At 33.1% G+C, this 22,479-nt stretch overlaps 1 protein-coding gene across 3 annotated transcripts in view; it reads left to right on the plus strand.

Annotated features, from left to right (window-relative positions):
• LOC139517618 (NFX1-type zinc finger-containing protein 1-like) overlaps positions 1 to 20,803 on the plus strand; it is a 35,849-nt gene extending 15,046 nt beyond the window's left edge. For all 3 annotated transcript variants that reach the window (XM_071308861.1, XM_071308859.1, XM_071308860.1), the window contains 3 exons: positions 29 to 147; positions 7,191 to 12,526; positions 20,098 to 20,803. In XM_071308861.1, the coding sequence (XP_071164962.1) occupies positions 29 to 147; positions 7,191 to 12,526; positions 20,098 to 20,255 (5,613 nt within the window). In that variant the 3' untranslated portion in view covers positions 20,256 to 20,803. The remainder of the gene's footprint in view (positions 1 to 28; positions 148 to 7,190; positions 12,527 to 20,097) is intronic.
• Positions 20,804 to 22,479: the final 1,676 nt, after the last annotated feature.

A 22,479-nucleotide genomic window follows, 5' to 3' on the forward strand; every position in this document is an offset into this window, starting at 1 on the left:
TCTATAAAATGAACATGTTTATTTTAAGCATTCTCATGGTGCAAAAGAAACTAACGTAAAAGAGGAAAGCGGAAATGATATATCTGGATCCCAAGTCAACACTTATGAGACCATTACAAATATTAAACAAAGTCAAGTACGGATAAGGTTAGTATTTGTTAACAGATGTCCCATCAGTTGCAGTCCAAACAAAATTGTTGTTTTTCAGCGATATAGACACAGATAGACGACTTCAAACTAGAATCTTGATATACTAGTATAGTCGTCTGATCTTAAGTCTTAAAGTCGAGCGCACCCTAAAAGGTGTACTTGATTTTGGCCATATTTATATTTGTTTTAACCAATAACTACATTTATAAACTTTTGTTAATGAAATCAATGCTAGCACTGCATGCAATATTCCTATATCTATCAGTCATCAAATTTCCAAATATGAGAGTACAAGGATAAAGGCTGTGGATTTTCTATATAATCTTGATTTATTTGCCACAAAGTCCTCTTTTTCTTTTAAATGCAATGGAACAGTAAAAAAAAAATGCTTTGCATCAAGTTTCCCCTTGGAATATGTACAAAATGAGCTATCTCTATTAATCATTATATCTGTAGTTTTGATACAATTGAAGTTTAAAAAGTTCGTACAAAAAAGGCTACAGAAGGGTACATAAACCTTAAAGGCTGTGGATTTTCTATAAAAATCTTGGTTTATTTGCCACAAAGTCCTCTTTTTCTATTAATTGCAATGCAACAGTAAATAATAATGCTTTGTATCAAGGTTCTCCCTGGTATATGTTCACGGTAGGTATAGGGTCCGGCTATGATCGTGGTTTTTCGAGTGATTTTGTCCATTTTTATCGAGTGTAGTTCGGGCTTTTTCGAGTGATAAAACATGCTATAAGTTCAATTAACATCGTAATTATCACAGTTTTTAACATTACTACCCATCTTATATTGAATACTATATATGTTTCGATCAACAAAGAAGCTCAATTTTCTTGTATTTAATAAATAAATGTTTGTTATTGTCCGGTTTTTTTCGAGAGCAACTGTGAATTCGTCCGGGTTTTAAGACAAATGGTCCGGGTTTTTTTTTAACAGAAAATTGAAGGTATTCTAGGCTTTAAAAAATGATTTGTTTTTTTCTAGTTTGTAGCTGTAATTAAGTGAAGGACAATATCACATACTCCCAATAAGTCATCAAAACATATCAAAATGAATCTTTTTTTCAATTTAATGCAAATAATCTGTTTGGAGAGCGTTATACAACTATTTTCCGGTGTTTATTTAGAAATAACTTGATCCTTAACAAAACGGTGTCTAGAACATTATGCAGGGATCTCATATTAATGTTAACTTCATTTCATGCTACTTTTGATTTCACAGTCTATAATATTTCTTGTGGTGAACTCCGGAGATTAATAATAGAAACCTATTATTAAAAAAACATAAAAAACATACACATTTAATTCATCAATTTTTATTGCCATTAAACACATAATTTGAATAAAATTTCAGATAAAATCAACAATGAAATTAATACATATAGTTCAGTAGCCTAAATATTATCCTTTAGCAATGATAAACAAATACAAAATGTGTATATCATATGCTATCACCAGATACTTTGTCCAGTGCTTCGAACGATACAAGGAACAACATTTTAATGTCTTGATTAATATTCATATTTTCTACTTTTTATACCCTTTTCTTTTACTTAAAGGAAGTTATCATGGTGTTTAGTTGATGTATGACCAATTATTATATTTGCATAATCAGACTCCTCCTCACAGTTGTAGCATGTAGTCATTTTCGGTTTCCATTTCTTATACAATAAAATAAATAATACAAGATACAAGACAAATAGATCATGAAATATCTAAAATGTATACTCTTTTAAGAACATACACCTCATCTTATACAATATATTTGTGTACGTCTCAATTCGAATTGACTATGCTTATGTTCCGGACCATATGCGTATTTTCATATGGTCAAACTGTACGCGAATGGTAGGACCATATGATAGATATATGAAGATGTGGTATGAGTGCCGATGAGACAATTCTCAATCCAAATAACAATTCATAAAGGTACATCATTATAGGCCAAGGTACGGCCTTCAACACGGGGTCTTGGCTCACACCGAACAACAAGCTATGAAGGACCCCTAGAATAACTAGTTCAAAAATTCAAACGGGAAAACTAACGGTTAAGGGGTGGGATGGGATAGAACAAAAAAATTAAACGAAAGATATAGTTATGTTATATACTTGGCGAAAAAAGTAACAGAGTGGCGAAAAATATATTGTTTTGGCGAAAGAGGTGGCGAAAAAATAAGTGCCCAAGGGGAAACCCAATTTGGAACCATATAGGTATATCTACTCATATATGTTATGATGGTATGATACTAAACGCCTAACGGGTAGGATTGTGCCTGATATTCATATGATGAAGACAATCTTTCAATTAGTTTAACTGAAGTCTGGAACTGGCATGACAGTTAACTGCTAGTAGTTTGTTGTCATTTTGTTTATTTTCTTTGCTTACATCTCCTGACATGAGACTCGGACTTCTCTTGAACTGAATTTTAATGTGCGTATTGTTATTCGTTTACTTTTTTACATTGGCCAGAGGTATAGGGGGAGGGTTGAGATCTCATAAACATGTTTAAACCTGCCGCATTTTTGCGCCTGTCCCAAGTCAGGAGCCTCTGGCCTTTATAAGTCTTGTGTTTATTTTTAATTTTAGTTTCTTGTGTACTCTTTGGCGTTTAGTATGGCGTTCATTATCACTGAACTAGTATATATATTTGTTTAAGGGACAGCTGAAGGACGCCTCCGGTTGCAGGAATTTCTCGCTGCATTGAAGACCTGTTGATACCTTATGCTGTTGTTAGTTCTATGGTCGGGTTGTTGTCTCTTTGACATGTTCAAACCATATATCTACCTCAGGCATAGATAACCTTACATGTAGCTGTATTTAGCAACACTCTTAGGAAATTTAGATCTCAATTGTCTTCAACTTCGTACTTTATTTGGCTTTTTAAAACTTTTTTGGATTCGAGCGTCACTGATGAGTCTTTTGTAGACGAAATGCGCGTCTGGCGTAAATATAAAATTTAGTCCTGGTATCTATGATGAGTTGATTTGACACGTTCATCATTTCCATTCTCACTTTTATTAATTAGAAACGATTCTATAATACAATAAACTTATTTATAACAATGACGGTTACATGAAATGTATGAATTTTATAGTTCAAAAGCTAACAGCACAATTTACAAGTTGAAACCCATTGTCTTTCAATTAATTAAAGTTGGGTGTACTAGTATATGTTGTCTGTCCGTCTCTAGTATCAATTATTAGACCCTTTATTATATCGATATTTTTGTCTGTTAGTAAAACATTTGAACACTTGTTTAACAGTACATTAAGACATTTTTGGAAGTTATCTTCCAAGTCGACATTTTTCTGTTCAGTTATAGTCATTCCATGAGGTTCAAATACTTATAATACCGGAACACTCACATTAAATTGTTGACATCACGAATATATACTGTTTGAGAAACATATACAAATGAAAAATTTCCTGATAAAAGTGTTGATACACCATGCATGTGCCTTGAAACACTTAATTGGAGCCTTTATTTTATAGTTTTTAAACGTAAACACATAAGATTTTTAGCTATAAGAAATATTCATAATCACTCGATTAAAAAAGGACACACTCGAAAAAGCCTGGACTGTTCTCGTTTTCAATGGAATAACAATTGTTTTTGTGAAGTGTCTGTAAGGATATATAGATTCCATGTATGCATTTCCGTCGACATTTGCATTGGTATATGTAAGAAAATAGCTTTATTTGGTATTTTAGAATAAAAGCATTTGAAGGCTAAATTTAACTTTTTAAACTAAAAGCAATGTCAGAATGATCCTAACTTTATATTTCAAATGCTAACATATCATTACAACCTTGTTTATCAAACTCAAGCTTCTATATCACGTCTTGTTAGAAAAGAAGTCTGTTTGTTTACATTTTTGATCATATTTACTCGAAAAAAAATGGTCACACTCGAAAAAGCCCGATCAAATCACTCGAAAAAACACGATCCTAGCCGGACACTATGCCTACCGTGATATTCAAAAGGACCTGTCTCTATTATTCATTATATCTGTAGTTTTGATACAATTGATGTTTGAAAAATTCGTATAAAAATGGCTACAGAAGGGTACATAAACCTTAACATCGGTAAAATAATATTGTCTTAATTCATGTTTGTCTGATGTTGTATATTGTAAACGCAATCCTAATAAACCGTTCACTCGAATGATTTTGTATCAAGAGTAGTACGACAATATGATGACAATTTGCAACTATTGTCTGAAAGTGATTAATTTATAAAATAAAGGATGGAAATTAACCAGTTGTCCCACGTTTGCCAATTTGATCTTCATAAAAACGAGTACATCGAGTAGTATTCGACATCGGGGGCTGGTAACAAGAAATTTTACTAAGAGAGGTCGCAAGTATTGAATTAAGGGGAAGATAAGAGAATCCCAAGATCATTCAAAGAGTGTAAATCAAAGCTCCCTCAGGTTGTTCGTAGATCGGTCTTATTTCCTCCTTAAAGTGGTATGGGTGTCTTCCTCCATTTTGGATGGTAAAAAGCAGAGAACCAAAGATCCAGATTTTCTATCAAGTTAGCACAATTTGATGCAGGAATACAGATTTTTAATGTGAATTTTCATTTAAAAGAACCAATTTATAAGAATATAACTTATAAATATTGATTATTTTTGTGTGTTTAACCAAAACAATTGGCATTTTAAGGGGAGGCAACTCTAAAACAGTGCGTTTTCTGAAGGATTCTACATGGAATTTTCCTATTTTGTATTTTAGCAGGAAAAAACGTACGGTGACCTTATCTTTTCTTTTGATATTCTCAAAGCATTGTATGAAAGCTATATTTTCTTTAAGTATTTAACAATTCTATCATTTTGTTTAATTTCACAAAATAGTGTTTTTTTCCTGTATAATCCATACAAAATGTGTCATTTTGTCACGTCCCGTAGCTTGAAAAATGCGCGGTGACCTATCATTTTCATTATATTTTTCAACATATATCAATAGATACTACATTTTGGCAAAGTATGAACAAATCTATCATTTTTATTTTAGACTCCCATACCACCTTAGGTTTCATCGTAATAGTTTTCAGGTTACGAGTTCTTAATAATTTTTTGGTGTTTCCGTGTTAGGATCCTCGCAAAAAATTTAGAATTGCTTTAAACTGGGGTCACACGTCGATATTCAACCGTTTGGAACACAGGCGCTTGGGTATATGATACATTTTTTTAAAGTTTTTTCGGTTAATTAAAATATTCAAGTTTTTATGTTTATAATGCATATCTATCACTTCTGTGCATGTCTCACCTAGTTTCGAGTGATTTAAACGACTTAGTCAAAATACCAAATTTTACTATCCATACTAAGAAACAATTTTGGGGATACCTCTTTGGATATTCTTTTATATACAGATGATATTGTTTTATTATCTAAAAGCAAAGAGGGTCTACAAAAATCTCTTGATATTTTACATGAATATTGGCCTGGAAACTACAAGATAAAAAAAAATATGATATTCAGAGCTGCAATATGTAAGTTCTGTATTAGCGTATACTCTGTATGTAATTCTGGTCAAATTGAAAATGAAAACAATTTTCTTTTACATTGTGAAAAATTCTCAACTAAAAGGGCCATATTTTACCATAAAGTTTCAAATATAATCGTTGATCTTACAAAATTTCAAAAACATGACAATAATATAATATCTTTTATTAAATAATAATTCATACACAATCCTGAAATTGACTTCCTCTTTCATCTCAGACAGTTTGAACCTGCGTAAAGCAGAACAAACTCTATAAAATTTTCAATACATATGTATGTCCAATTCATAATCATTGTAATCATTACATATTAATATAGGGGCCAGCTGAAGGACGCCTCCGGGTGCGGGAATTTCTCGCTACATTGAAGACCTGTTGGTGACCTTCTGCTGTTGTTTTTTTTTTTTGGTCGGCTTGTTGTCTCTTTGACACATTCCCCATTTCCATTCTCAATTTTATAGTCATTATTTGCAATACTTATTATGTTTGACCAACTAGTATGTAATTGATATACCATGAGCCTTAATCATTTATTGTTGATAAGTTTGTGCTAAACAAATATTGTATATTTGTATTATTCTTTTCCGAATAAACGAGCACACATCTTCTTTGACTATTTGATTGCTAATGTTTTATCAGTATAAAGTATATAAGATATCTTATAAAGTATATAAGATATCTATAAAATATATGAGATATCTTATAAACTATATGATATATCTTATATAAAAAATATATATAAGATATAATTTATAAGATATCTTATAAAGAAAATTATATGAGATATCTTATAAATTTTATAAGATATCTTATCTTATAAAGTTTTTAAGATATCTTATCAATACCTTTAAAAGGTAACAGATATTAACATACAATAAATTGCAAAAATGATCAGTAATTCAAAACCTTCAATATGAGGTGTCAGGTCATGATGAAATTTTACCAAAGTGTACTATGACCTTGACCTTCAAAGTGTACTATGACCTTGACCTCTAAAGTGTACTATGACCTTGACCTTTTAGCATTAGTCCTGAGTTGAATGGTGGTATTCCAGTGTCTCTACCACTCTCGGTTCTCAAGTTTGGTATTGCATCATATTTTTGATGATTCGTTGTGACTTTGAAGAACCTTAGAAGTGTCGATTTTTTTCTAACATGTTGTCTTTCAACTGCAGATCATTCATTACTTAACATATTTTAGATATCTGCTGTCATTTTAGAGAAATTGCAGTTTAAAATATTGCAAGCGGAGGCATGTATTTCTGAATTAACATCAGGTTACCACTTAAAATGTTTTAGAAATTGAAGAGGCTAACATAGTTATATATTTGACCAAATACCAAAAACATTCCATGGAAAAAAACACAAAAAAATCAATTTGAAATTTTCTTGTTTTGCATTGAACTTTTTAGTTGAATAATTTCTATTTATATAATTGATATTGCATTATTTTTTATTTTTTATTCTTGTTTTAGTACCAATCTAATAATTGAATTCAATTATAAAATATCTTATCTTAATATAGAGGTCAAAGAAGAGGACGAGGTGGTGGACGTGGTCGTGGAACAGATAAGCACCAACATGACTTACTGGAAGATGTATCATGGAAACGTCTACTTGGTTTCAGGAAATTAGAGGAATTACAAACAAAGGATGCAACTGCAATATTGTTAACTTTTGATAGATACAAAACAGCACTTAAGAAAGCTTTAGACCAAACAACCATGAAAGGAAATGGGGGTGATAATATGCTTATGATGCTGGTCAGATGTCTAGCCAAGTGCTGCGAATGTAAATCTTTACCACAACAAGTTATAGACGTATTCACGATTGTAGTACGCTCGAAATTCCTTTATGAGTTCATAAACTTTGTTAATGTCTTAGTTGAGAGCACACCTCGAGGAGTACAGCAGCTTCAAAATAGGAGTATTTTACGTGATATTTTTACGATTCTCACACAGTTGAAGTCACTACTGCCAAATTCCCGCATTACAATTCAAGGTATTTTGACTTACATAGACACGCCAATCAATGTGATTAAATCCGATACAACCATTATAGATGATGATATGTGGGATATATATGAAGAACTAATGAACAGAAAAGATACAACGCGACAAAAAATATCGCATTTCAAAGACCAAGATGGTGACGAAAATGAAGATGAACCGGATGATGATTTCCGTGAATATCCGGTTTTTCCGACTACAGAAGAAGTTCAATCAACAACTCCTACAAAGTTACGCCACAACAAAACATTCGGAGGTTATGACAATCTAGATCATTATTTAGACATTCAGTACCGTCTTTTGCGTGAGGATTTTATTGCACCGTTACGTGATAGTATCAGAGAATATATGGATGCAGTGCACGACATGAGACCAGAAAAGAAATTGCATGAATTGAGAATTTATCGTGACGTTCAAATTATAAGTCCAATATGTAATAATCATGGTTTATGTCGGCGTATAAGCTTTAATTATCCCGGAATGCACAGAATACGTTGGGAACAAAGTAAACATCTAATATACGGGTCATTGGTTTGTTTATCTTCCGACAACTTCAAAACTGTCTGGTTTGCAACCGTTGCCAATAGAGATTTGACGAATATACGCAAAGGACTAATTGATATTAAATTTGAAAAAGATTATGAAGAAGTGTCAACTATTCCACCAGATACAGTTTTCGTTATGACAGAAACTCCAGCAAACTTCGAAGCTAACAGACATGCACTCTATGGTTTACAACATGTTCACGAAGGAGATTTGCCATTCGAAAAATATATTGTCAAATGTCTGTCTTATGTTGAAAAACCAGCATACTTACAGCGTAGCCCGGATGCAACATTCGACCTTCGTCCGTTAGTAGACGAACACATCAGGTTGGATGATCGGAAACAAGATGAACCGACCAATTCATATCCTTTCAGTGAAAAGTCTGAAGATGCTCGAAATATAAATGTTACAGATCAAACATCATGGCCTCCTCCTGAACTACTGCATCTAGATATATCTCAACTAAGAGCATTAAAAACGGCTCTATCTAAAGAGCTGGTAGTTATACAGGGACCCCCTGGAACTGGCAAAAAATACATCGGACACAAAATTATAAAAAGTCTGTTACATAATCGACATATTTGGAATACGGATCCAGATACGGGAGCAGAAGATAACCGTCCAATCCTCGTTGTCTGTTACACTAACCACACACTAGACCAGTTGCTTGAGGGTATAGTACAATGCTACAGTGGTGACGTGTTACGACTAGGCAGCATAACTTCAAGCGAAAAAATGAATCCCTTAAGTATAAACAGTAAAAGAATGACAATGCGATTAAACAAGGAGGTACCTCTTGAAATTCATTCTAGTAAAATGGAAATTAAACACAATATGAGCTCTCTGCAAGAAGAGATCAACAAGATTGCTGATCGAATTGAAAAAGCAAAGAGAGAAATTTTACATGAAGACGTAATTAAAAATGTAATGGGAGATTTTTATGAAAAACTTATATCTGGATATGAGACAATCGTGCGCGATATGTGTGGCTACGATTCTCAGTGGGAGAAACCAAGGAAAGCCTCGGCATTACTGGAATGGCTTGGTTATGGGGAATTTGTAGGATTCGAACCTCAATTTGAAAATGAGGCGAAAGATAATGAAGAAAAAAGACCCCACGCTGCTAATCATGGTGATGTACCTGATACAGAGGACGATAGAGAAAACAAAAGAGCAGAAAACCTTAATGAAAATGAAAATAGACCAAATGATTTCATCAGCGTACTTTACGAAAGGAATGTTGAAATAGCCCAAAGACAAATTACTATGGAAGAATCTGACGAGGAAGAAGAATCATTTGAAGATAGATTCAATAAAATATTGAGACAAAACATCACATTGGTTGCCTTAGATATGTCAGAGTTAGATCTTTATTTTAGAAGACCCGAAGGAGAGAGATTTCGATGGCAGAAACCAAAAAAGAAAAATAGAAAAATAAAGAGTAAAATTATGTCTCAATCATCAACCGATCGTATGATAGATATTGAAGTTGATGGATTTGCGGATGATTTATGGACTCTACTGCCTAAAGAAAGATGGCGTATGTATCGATACTGGTTGAAAGTGTATTGTGATGATGTACAAGAAAAAATCGATGATAAAGAAATTGAATTCGAGCGAACATGTAAAAAGTATCATGAAATACTGATGCAAGAGGATAAAGCTATTATGAGAAATTCAACAATTATTGGTATGACCACGACTTGTGCAGCCAGATATCATTCTGTATTGCAGGAAATAGGTCCACGAATCATTATTGTAGAAGAGGCAGCAGAAGTGCTCGAAGGACACGTGATAACAACTCTCAGTAGAAGATGTGAGCAGTTGATTTTGATTGGAGATCACAAACAGCTTAAACCAAAACCAACGGTGTCTAAATTGGCTCAGGAATACAAACTTGATTTGTCCCTTTTTGAGAGATTGGCAAACAATAAACTTGATGTACAGTGTCTTGCTCTTCAACATAGAATGCGTCCAAAAATATCCAAAATGCTGAAGATCATATACCCAAACCTTAAAGATCACGAGGTCGTTGAAAACTATGACAGAGTCCGCGGTATTGTCGAAGACGTATATTTTATCGATCATATGGAAACGGAATCTTATGAAAATGACCTCAGAAGCCATTCGAATAAACATGAAGCGGAATATTTGGTTGAGCTTTGCAGATATCTCCTTTTACAAGGATATTCACCCTCCAAAATTACAGTATTAACAACATATTCTGCCCAACTTTTTGAGCTGAAATATAGAATGCCTAAAGCAGAGTTTGAAGGAGTTCGTGTAACAGTAGTTGACAATTACCAGGGAGAAGAAAATGATATCATTTTACTATCACTTGTGCGTAGCAATGAAGATGGCATAATTGGGTTTCTGAAAGAAGAAGATCGTGTTTGCGTAGCAATGTCCCGTGCCAAGAAAGGTCTATACGTTATTGGTAATTTTCAAATGCTGTCAAGCAAGAGCAAAATATGGAGACAATTTGTTGATCATGCACGGAAAAACAGATTCATTGGCAAAAAGCTTCGTCTTTACTGCGAAAATCACCAGGATGCCAACGAATCTATAATACACGCAGAATTTCCATCAGATTTCAAGCAATCACCTGGTGGTGGATGCAGCCGTCCTTGCGAATATCGTCTTACATGTGGCCACACATGTCCAAGTGTTTGTCACATAAAAGATCGCGAACACAAGAACATCCTATGTAAAAAATCGTGTACTAATACGTGTAATAGGGGACACAGATGTCCACTTAAATGTAATCAGGATTGTGCTACATGTGAGGTCAATGTACCTAAGCGTTTGCCTAAATGTGGACATACACAGAATGTTCCATGTTATCTAGAACCAACAGACTTTAAATGTGAGGGAAGATGTGTTAAGATCCTTTCGTGTGGTCATGCGTGTCAAAATCTCTGTGGAGAAATCCATACCGATAAATGTACCGTGCAAGTAGAGAAACTTGGTCAGTGTAACCATGCAACAAAAATCCCGTGTCACTTACTTAAGACAAAGCAAGCATTTTGTTCAGAGCCTTGTGTGGAAATTTTACAATGTGAACATAAATGTAAGGGATCATGTGGTGAATGTCAGAATGGACGTCTTCACAATGCCTGTGATGAAGTTTGCAACAGAGTATTGATATGCGAGCATATATGTAAAGAAAAATGCAACAATTGTCCTCCTTGCAAAGAACAGTGCAAAAATCGATGCAAACACAACTATTGTGGTAAGCAGTGTGGAGAGGAGTGTAGCGCATGCGCTGAAGACTGCGAATGGCAGTGCGAACATCACAGATGTGATCAGATTTGTAGTTCTCCTTGCGAACGACCGAGGTGCAACCAGCCGTGCAAGGAACGTATTCCTGGGTGTAAACATCCATGCATAGGATTATGCGGTGAACCATGCCCAAACGTCTGTCGGACCTGTGAACCTGACAATGATGCTTTTAATGTTTTTTTCGAAACGGAAGATGAACCCGATGCAAAGTTTGTACAGCTTGAAGACTGTAAACATGTTTTTGAAGTAACTGGTTTGGATAAATGGATGGATAAAATAAAAGATGAGAAAATCAAATTGAAAGGATGCCCGAAATGTAAAACTACCATTCGTAGAAATCTCAGATACGGAAATATCATAAAAGAAACATTGCACAATATTCAGATAGTAAAACAACGTATTCTAGGAAGTAAATCGGAGATGGAAGCGACAGAAAATACGATAAGACAGGAATTATTAGAATTAGAGAAAACAGATTCCTGGAAAATGAAACAAATTCTTAATGAACTTACAACAGGACCCGTAGACGAGAACACACTCAAAACGATACTTGAACAAATAAAGAACTTGAAATACGTAAATGAATTAAAAGAGAAGTTTGAAACAAACGAAGGGAGGTCAGGTCGCTATGATGCAATGTATCAAAAAGCCTTGGATCAGCTAAATGCTGTACATGAATTTATTCTGATACGTCGACGATATTTTACAAAACAAGAGTCCCTTGACATCGAAAGTGAACTTGATCGTTTAAAACTGTTACACCAGTTAACGCGTTTCAAAGAAAGGAAGGTCATTCTAGAAACATCATTAACCAGAGAATTAAGTGTTGATTTAATACTAACTGAACAACATTTAACTGACGGAAGAAAGCTCACCCAACAGAGGCGACGTGAAACAGAGACGACTTTGACAGCTTTGAAAGATGTAATACCTCTGACTACAATAGGTATATCAGAGGAGGAAAGGGTTCAAATTGTTACCGCTATGGGATTGACGAAAGGGCACTGGTTCAAATGTAAAATGGGTAAGTATTTTTTACAGTGTTTATTATGATAAAAGCACATAGTTTCACTTACTTACATTTGCAACCGCCGAAAAGCAACACCAAGGTACCAATACCGAACACAAGTTCAAATAGGACAGAACTCAGATGGCCTATGAGTGTTATCTGGTCAAGAGACGTTGTGTTTACATATTAAATTTGACATGACGTTATGTTATTTGTGATAGACATCATGCAAAAGTTATTTGGAAAATTTCCCTGGGTTAGCCTTTATACAGTTCTTGTTTTAAAGACCAGCAAACTATTTTAATATACAAAAGTTTAACGTCAAATCGTTTTCCACAAAAATTAAAACTTGCAAGAGAAATTGCTATACATAAAGGAGAACCAAGAGATATTTCCTCAAATTATCGTCCAATTTCTATTTTAAATACCATATCTAAAATTCGTGAGAGATATGTATGTACACAATTATATGAATTCTTAAACAACAAAAAGTTGTTAAGCATCGCTCCAGCTCCATCGCTCAGTCAGGTTTCAAACAAGGTCATTCTTGTCAAACAGCGCTAACTAAACTAATTGATGAATCGTTAAAGTATTTAGATAATTGAAAAATAGTTGGTACTATATTATTTCAGAAAAGCTTTTGTCCTTATAAACCATGCCATACTTTTAAGATAAGTTAAATTTTATCATATCTGAGAACGTATGATAGATTGGATAAAATCATATTTGTCTGAAAGACAAAAAGAGGTTCAACAGTATGAAAATTAATGCACAAACAACTAAGTGTATGAAATTGGTTTCGAAACAAAAACTCGCACAACTATCAGAATTATGTATTACCGTCAACGAAACATGTATTGGGAATATCCATTCTTTCAAATTACTTGGAATTCGCATTGATGAAAATTTAAGCTGGGAAGATCATGTTGATCATATATGTGAGATTATCTGTTTTATAATGCATATATTCTACCATATATAGACTATTGTAGTTCAGTTTGGGAAAATTTATTACAAAAAGATTCTGATAGATTCAAAAAAGAGTAGCAAGAATTATACTGGAATGCGATATTTCTGTTCCATCTAATTTTATGTTTTCATCTTTAAAATGGTTATCTTTTACCAAAAGAATAAGATATCGACAATCAATATTCTAGACTTATGTATAAAATTGTAAATGGACAAACACTCGATTACTTAGCCATGCTTAATATATATGATGTGCAACATCACAACTTACTCTAATAATGATCTATTTGTTCCAAGACCAAATACAATTTTTTATACAAAAATCTTTTTCATTATTCTGCAACCAAGGTATAGAATAATTTACAACTCAACATAAAAAAATTGTCGTAATTAATGTGGAATTATTGAAGAAACATTGTTCTAATCATTTTCTGGAAATTATATGCAAGTCAAATAATTTGTTTTCATTCTGTTGTTGTAAGAATAAGAAAATTTAATCAAAATGCCATTTATTGCCATTTGTATGTTTGCATGGTTGAATTGTTTATATACTATTATAGTAATATATTTTATTTTAAATGTATGAATGTTAAATGTATGCATGTATTTTATTTGAGGGCCTCAATGAAAATTAGACTAGTTCTAATTGAGTTACCCTCTTTAAATATAGAATTTATTATTTATTATTATACTGAGTGCCAATGAAAACGCAACACTTGGTTTTTCAAAAATAAAATTTATATTAGAAATGATAATCTTTCAAAATAAATTGTTCTTGAAAGTTAACAATTCTAACAATAGATCGATATCAAACAAAAATGTTTCATTATCATCTTTCAGACGCTATAGGTAAACGAAACATCCAATGTCGAATCATCAACTCACAGTCCTAACAAAACATGTTACAACACCGTTGTGCAGCGCAATCTCGACACCGGCGTGGAACTAATCATCCCGTACGTTTAATGTGATCTCGAGGAATGTTGTTCCACTTGTCCCGAATATCAAACTCAAGCTGACTTTATGATATTGATGGTGGTTTTCATCGTCTAAACCATGCCCAATCTGATGCAAAATTTGCTCCATCGAACCAAAATCGGGCAAAACACATGACTTTTGGCCAAGATGGGTCCTAAATGTCTATCTAACCACCACTTACGTTTTTTGGTACACAATGAATGATTTTTGGTCTACAAAATTCGATATTTACGCCTTACGGCTGTTTAGATGTCACTAAGGAAAGACTTTGGTGCTCTTTAACAATTTCTGCGCAACTGGTACTTTACTGAAATTGCACCAAAGGATCTACCGTGACCACCATTGAACTCTCCTGATCTTTGTACACCCATCAGAGTCAATATCGAATATGTTTAAGACCAAATGTATCGGTCTGGCTGAGCGGTTCTTGCTTTTTGTACCCCGGGATGTCTCTTATCATTAAATGACCCATTATGATTGAATTTGTGAATGATTTGGGTTATTGTAGAGGCTACAACTTCAGTCTTCTCGTCATTGTATGCAGTGAAAGGCTTCATTGGATCATGCCCAAAACTGCATGTCGCTGGTTGTCAGAAAGTCTTAGCATTTACTCAGATGTCTATTGCAGTTTCCTTACAATAAGGGCGGGAAAATTCATGACATTAGCCAAGCTTTAAATGACAAAATCGTGAAAATGGTGCGTATGTTGAAAAGCGGTGAACTCGGTGTATGTCCGTTCAAAATAACCCTTACTTAGCATTTGTTCCAAAAATCACTCAACCGTAAAGTTGTCATCAATTGTCTTAAAAGTCATTTTAAGGTGGTATGGGAGTCTAAAATAAAAATGATAGAATTTGTTCATACTTTGCCAAAATGTAGTATCTATTGATACATGTTAAAAAATATTATTAAAATGATAGGTCACCGTGCATTTTTTCAAGCTACGGGTCGTGACAAAATGACAAATTTTGTATGGATAATACAGGAAAAAACACTATTTTGTGAATAGAAACTAAACGAAATGATAGAATTGTAAAATAAATTAGGAAAATATAGCTTTCAAACAATGCTTTGATAATATCAAAAGAAAAGATAGGGTCACCGTGCGTTTTTTCCGGCTAAAATACCATACCTGCCAACTTTTCAAAATGCCCATGGGGGTTTTGCGTGCAAGATTGCTGTCACAGCCCTAAAAAAAACCTTCAAGGGGGCATGCAAATACATTTCAATGTTGTTTTTTGGCTTCTTAATACTTTTATAAGCCTCATGGCATTGTAAAACTAATTGTTTTGTTTAAATTGTGGACATAATTGTTCTTTCAAAATTTCAATTTGGGAGCCTCCATGGGGGAAATCCCCCGCAAATAGTGACAGTTGGCAGGTATGAAATACAAAGTAGAAAAATTCCATGAACAATCCAACAGAAAATGCACTGTTTTAGAGTTACCTCCCCTTAAAATGACAATTTCAAAATATTTAAAAACAACAAAAAATAATCTACACTTGTACATATATTTATATTTATAAGTTATATTCTTATAAATTGGATCTTTTAAATGTAAAAACACATGAAATATCTGCATTCTTGCATTAAATTTTGCTAATTTGATAGAAAATATGGACCTTAGATTCTCTGTTTTTTACAATCCAAGATGGCGAAAGACACCCATACCACCTTAAGGTAACAGGTACGTAAATGGCTTGTCCGGCGATTTTTAAAAGAAATTGCATACTCGTAGAACTTATAAAAAGATAATGAAAAATCGAAAAATTTAAGTTGGTCACCGATCTAATTTCCGAGTTCCAGACATTTGAAAATTGTTAGGAAACAACATAAAGTACATAGACATAACGTCAAATTTAAACCAAAAATAAGAAATTTCAAGCTTTAGTTATTCTGGAGTTTAAACCAATCCTACGATTTTTCTATAAAAATCAAATGTTTTTAGGGTATTATTTTCCTTTCTTTTGATATACAATTTTCAGGGGGTTACCGAACTCTCTTTTTATATATCAGCCGTTGAAAGGGTGTTGCTGACGGGAAAAGAGAACAAATTCATGACGTCGCCGAAAGGATTACGCAACGTCAAGGCTATATCAGCATAATTGTAAGGACAACGACTAGCTGCTTCATTATAATTTTTTTGGCTATACAAATGCGCTATAGAGCATATTATCCTGTCTGAAAAAAGGATTGATTACTTATTTAGTGATTATACGAGATCCTATGTATTTATAACGTATTTCTGGAATGATTAAACACAGTGTCAAAGGACATCTTTAAAAAAAATTACATATGTTTATAAACATAAATTATTTAACAGAAACAATAAAACATCTGTCATTAAAATAGATTCTCCGAATGACGATATACATTCAATGTTCACATTTTCGACCACATTTTTGCTGCTTCACAATAAGGGAGGCGAAATATACCGCGCAACGGGAAATTCAAACTTATAACCCGAAAGCATACTGACAATGCCATGGGGAAAAAAACGAAAAACGGCCAAAAGACAAACAATAGTAAATAAATGGAGAAATGTTTCCATGGGACACAGATGATGCCCGCGCTTAATATTTGTTTGTGTATACGTTTTATTATATATTGTTGAGGCAAACTAAACTTAGAGAACGGAAACGAAAAATGTAACAATTTTTCAATATGTTATTGGGCATAACTCTAGAACGGTAAAAGTGACGCCACCAAAATTTAAACTAGATCTTTGTTTTGTGGTAATCAGCATTGTATATAGTTTCTTAACATTTTTGGTAGAGGCAAACTAAAGTTAATGAACGGAAACTAATTTTGGGACGGACGGACGGACAAACGGATAAGTGTAAAACTTAATTCCCCCTCCGCTACGGCAGTGATTGGAAATCGCCAACGGCATTATATAACTCGTGATTTATGCCAGCAATATTCCTGTTCGTACTTAAGATTTTTTTGCATTATTTTATTTATTGCGAAAATTGCCAGTGATAAGAAATACGTATACTATAGCAAAAATAAAACTTTAATTTTAATTTTCTATAGCTGCATTTGCATATGTATGCATACATTGTCAAACAGAAGTGGCGGATCCAGGGGGAGGGGGGGGGGGGTTCCGAGGGTCGGAACCCCCCTTTTTTTTGGACGATCAATGCATTTGAATGGGAGCATATACTTGGAATCCCCCCTTTACTCTGGGTTGGGAACCCCCCCCCCTTTTTTAAATGGCTGGATCCGCCCCTGAACAGTATCACTGACTAAATCGAAAAACTGTAGTTTCGAAATTTGGCGCATTTTAAAATGAATTGATTGATGCACGCAGAAATTTCTAAATCTTCAGTATAATATAATATTTTTTTATGTACTTTGCTATTTATTTTATTTTTGAAGTGGCTGTTAAGAATTATTTTCATGCATCGGGTCTCTATTTTTCCCTTGCCCCTTTTTCATGCTGGAATCTTGTAACTCACAATGTTCCATTCAATTTAAATTGATTGAAAAGCAACGTTTTTAAGTTTTCGTTCATTTTTGAAAGACAGTTTTACTTCCCGTTTGTCTGTGCATAAGGCCCCATCCACATTTCGATTTTCGTTCAAGTTTATTGCCCTTCTCTCGCTTACCCGTCTCCCAAATTTCATGTCACACAGGCAGCAATTGAACTATTTGGCTTCAATATTTTTCTACGGTAAATTATTTGTTTAAAAATAGTACTAGTACTTTCATTTTCAAATTCTATTTATAGACCATATCGCGGACGTGAAAGAAAGCACCGTGAAGAAAGGTTTATGTTTATATTTAAATGAGAAAACGTTTATATAACAGAAATATCAAATCAAGAATATCAGTATTAAACTCTTTTTTGTCGAGGATTGAAAACGTCCTAGCCGTTTTCATTGTGACAGTTATTTCTTTGAATGCAAATCGCCAAATGACTGCATGAAAGTAAAAATTGTAATTAAGTCTGTGACTATATTTGCTATGGAATTTCAATACATAAAATGACAATATATAGTGTAAGCTTTAATTTGTTATTGTAGTAGTGTATGTGCATATGTAATGCATGTACGTGTTTATGATATTCTTATCAATACTACATTTCGTTTTCACGTCCAATATCAATATTCCCGATTTTCAAGTTGAGTCTCTGACCTGTGCCGATTACAAGCGTATAGTAAGTTAATGTATGGACAGTTACCCAAGGTATTATAAACAAAATACTCCCGAGACACATTCTTTGTACTTCAATCAGTTTTGTAGAAACATTATGGTGAATAGAAGATCTTGCAAGCATTAAAGTTGATCAGCTAGTAAACCCAACTCAATCACTCTCAGACTCCGAACATCACGACATGTCGAGTTACTTTCATTTTCATGAGGGGAATCATTGTTTAACTGTTACAAGATATTTCATTTTACATACTTCAATTTTTGGTACATTTTGGTAAGATGCATTCAATACTCTTCCACCAAATAGACCATTATTCTGACGAAGCGGAATATATTCCGACATCTTGAAAATATTTTTTTCTGGTGTACGGGAGATAACTCCCATAGCAACAAACGTCGATTTTCCCGTTTTCCGCTAGAGGCGTTCATTTACGTACCTCTCACCTTAAACCAACTATACAAAGTTCTAATATAAATAAAATAAAAATTATCATTTTTTTTTTAAACAAAAGTGTTGCGTTTTCATTGGCACTCAGTATATAATACAGTTATGTTTTCCTTCCAATACTTAAACATGATTGAATGTGAAGATTTGATATAAAATATAGTTTTTTTCAAGAACTTTTCCAATAGAAACGTACAATTACAAAGGTGTCTTCAACCTATGCCAACATTTGATAAAAATGTATTCAATATATGCCTACAAACAAAATACAATAGGTGTTGTTATAGCAATTATTAATTTATAAAAGGTAAAATACAGTAAGTATATTTAAGAATTAAAATATTACTCTTTGAAATATTTGAAAAACTGTGTTGTAGAAAAAATGGAATAATAATTTTTTTTCTAAAAGGACAAAAATGGTTAAATAGAACCTTTGATACTAGAAAAATTGTGTTGAAAAAAATCAAAAAAATCATAATGACAAAAAATAGACTAACTTTCTGAAATGAAACACGTAAATATAACAATACTTGAGAAAGAAAAGAGATAAAAAAACTATTTTATTGGGGCAAATTTTTATGATATTTTTTTTTCATTATTTTGTTGTCTTTAATATGAAACATACTTTAACAATTAACTAAATATACAAACTTACCAAATTTCAACAGATTTTTGACATAGGTTGAATGAACCATTACAATACTGTGATCTCATATCAAAACTGAAACATTTTAAAATCTACACAAATGAAACCCATAAAATATCATAATAATGTACATGTCAATTCAAAATCACCAATTGCCTCAAATGGCCATATTATACGCCGGATAAGAACGAATAGAAATAACTTTCCAGTTACGATTCTGGAAAATTTCCAATGTAATTTCAGGATAAACAAATGAACATCTTTGTGCTCACCTAAAGTACATCGTAACTGCTATGTTGCATAGTAAACGTGAAACATGAATGTCTTGATATTATTCGGTTAACTTATTGGTCTCTTGCGAAATTTATTCGTCTATTGGATGTATTTTAGGGCATGTTTATGCAATTGGCGATTTTTGCGGAACAGGAGAAGAATCAAGATGTCCTGAATGTAAATCTCTAATAGGAGGAACACAGCATAGAGTAAGAGATGATAATGCTTTAGCTCCTGAAATGGATGGAGCGGCGCATGCTGCATGGTCGACTTAAGCTGATCTGGGAAATTATAACCCGTTTAAAGTTCGATTTCATTAACTATGGATGTGACATAAAATGTTTGCTATCAATATATGCTTGCAATGTATGTTACTATATCAGGTATAGACAATTTCACAGGAAACAATAAGATTTGCATGACAGTTTAAAATGAGGCAAGTCTAAGGATATAGACTTGCCTCATTTTTCAAAATAGAAGTTTTGGACTATCATTCAGAATTGACAATTAAATGATATAATGTTCAATTGTGATGTAATGTTACAAATACAAAATCTCCTGATGCATGGAGGAATAAAGATTTTTGTTCTCGCAAACTGAGGAACTGTGTGACGGAAGGTACTACGTTCAGATGCCTTTCCTCAACAGGCCTTGTCTATATCACAATAAGCAGAACTTATGTAATCAAATGTTGAATTTTAAAGTATGGAGAATAGCTATATATATATATAAAAAAATAACCCCTTCCTAAAATAAGTATTCCTGATTTTAAATTAATTATGTTGAACAATTGTTGCTATTGATGTTTATGTGCATTTTTAAATTTGTGTTATGTGTTAAAGCTTTGTCATCAACGCTTTGGATATAAGTTTTCAAATTAAATGTGAAAAAATATGAAAAATGAATATGAATTAGGTATTTTACGATGATGATGACCATGATCCAGTTGTAATGAGGATTGATATAAATTTCACTCTTAAAAAACCTCTTAAACAAAGACCAGCATGACAATTTTTGACACAACATTTATATTACATAATAAAAGGTATTAGATACTAAAGGAATAAGGAATAATCAAAATTCATAATTCATAAAAAAAAAAATTAAAAAAACACCAGGGCCAACACCGCCCCCCCCCCCCCCCCCAAAAAAATACAACGAAATGCCTAAACAACAATCTACATAATCTGCATAGAATCTGGAAACTGATAAACAAGGACATTCGAAAATAGGGAATGATCTAAGGGCATCAGAAAGGAAAGCAGATTATGTACCACATGTAGCAGTATCAATGTTAGAGTGTCATTAATGATCATCTTTGTCGGAACTGTATCTTGCAAAGAAAATAACTAATGGTTCTGTAATTTGAGTTAATTCTTCAAAATCAAGTTGGTAAAATTTGTATTCTTTTGTAAAAGTGAAAGTACTTTAAGTATGTACTCATTATGTATTTCAGATGGTGATTTTTTAGTACATTGTTGTGCACTCACACTTTCATTTTCTATGTTCATCAGACCATGAAATTGGGATAACAAGAATGTGTCCAAAGTACACGGATGCCCCACTCGCACTATCATTTTCCATGTTCAGCAGACCGTGAAATTGGGGTAAAAACTCTAATTTGGCATTATAATTAGAAAGATGTTATCTAAGGGAACATGTGTAGTAAGTTTGGGCGATATCTTTTTGCGCCAAAAAGTAACTCATTTGCGCCACAACTTATTTGCGCCAATACTTCTTTTGCGCCAACTAATTTTTAAAACCATAGGTATCATTTGCGCCAATAAAATAATCATCTAATTGCGCCAATTCTATTTATTTTTATTCATATATAACAACTAAATGATTGACTAGGTACCATCAGCAAACAATCCTCTTACATTGTACAAAGAAATTTTAAATTAGCCTCGCATCCTAATAAAATCATCCCGCTTTTGTTACACAATACAAAGTCATCATCTGTTGTATTCTTCTTGATTTTTAGGTTGAGCCGGATGCAGTTTTCTTCTCTCTATATACATTGACTGACGCACATATTTTAAATCTTTCTTTTCTAATTTCAAAATATGCTATGAAGTTTTAAGATGTATATTTCATATGTACATGTAACAAGTCACGGTGGTGAGAGTATTAGTCTTGTCTTGTCTTGTCTTGATAGGCAAAACATGTACAGGTATGATATAGGTAAAAAATATTAACAGGTAAATGTGGCGCAATTTCATTTCATTTATTGGCGCAATTAATACTATCAAAATAAAAGAGAGTGGCGCAATTAATACCTTTTCAAAACTGCAATTGGCGCAAATTGATTCTGCCCGTAAGTTTCAAGTAGGTTGAACTTCATCAATCAAAGTGATGGAAATCACTCATGGAAAGATAAGAAGAGTAGTTTGAATTATTTCATATTAAGGTTTGGTGGGGAAAAACGAACATTTATAAAGCACTATTGCTTAAAATTTCATTGACAGCAGGTCTTTAGAAGGAAACTTGCTTTTCCAG

Source organism: Mytilus edulis, chromosome 3 (genome assembly GCF_963676685.1).
Source record: "Mytilus edulis chromosome 3, xbMytEdul2.2, whole genome shotgun sequence".
Lineage (NCBI taxonomy): Eukaryota > Metazoa > Mollusca > Bivalvia > Mytilida > Mytilidae > Mytilus > Mytilus edulis.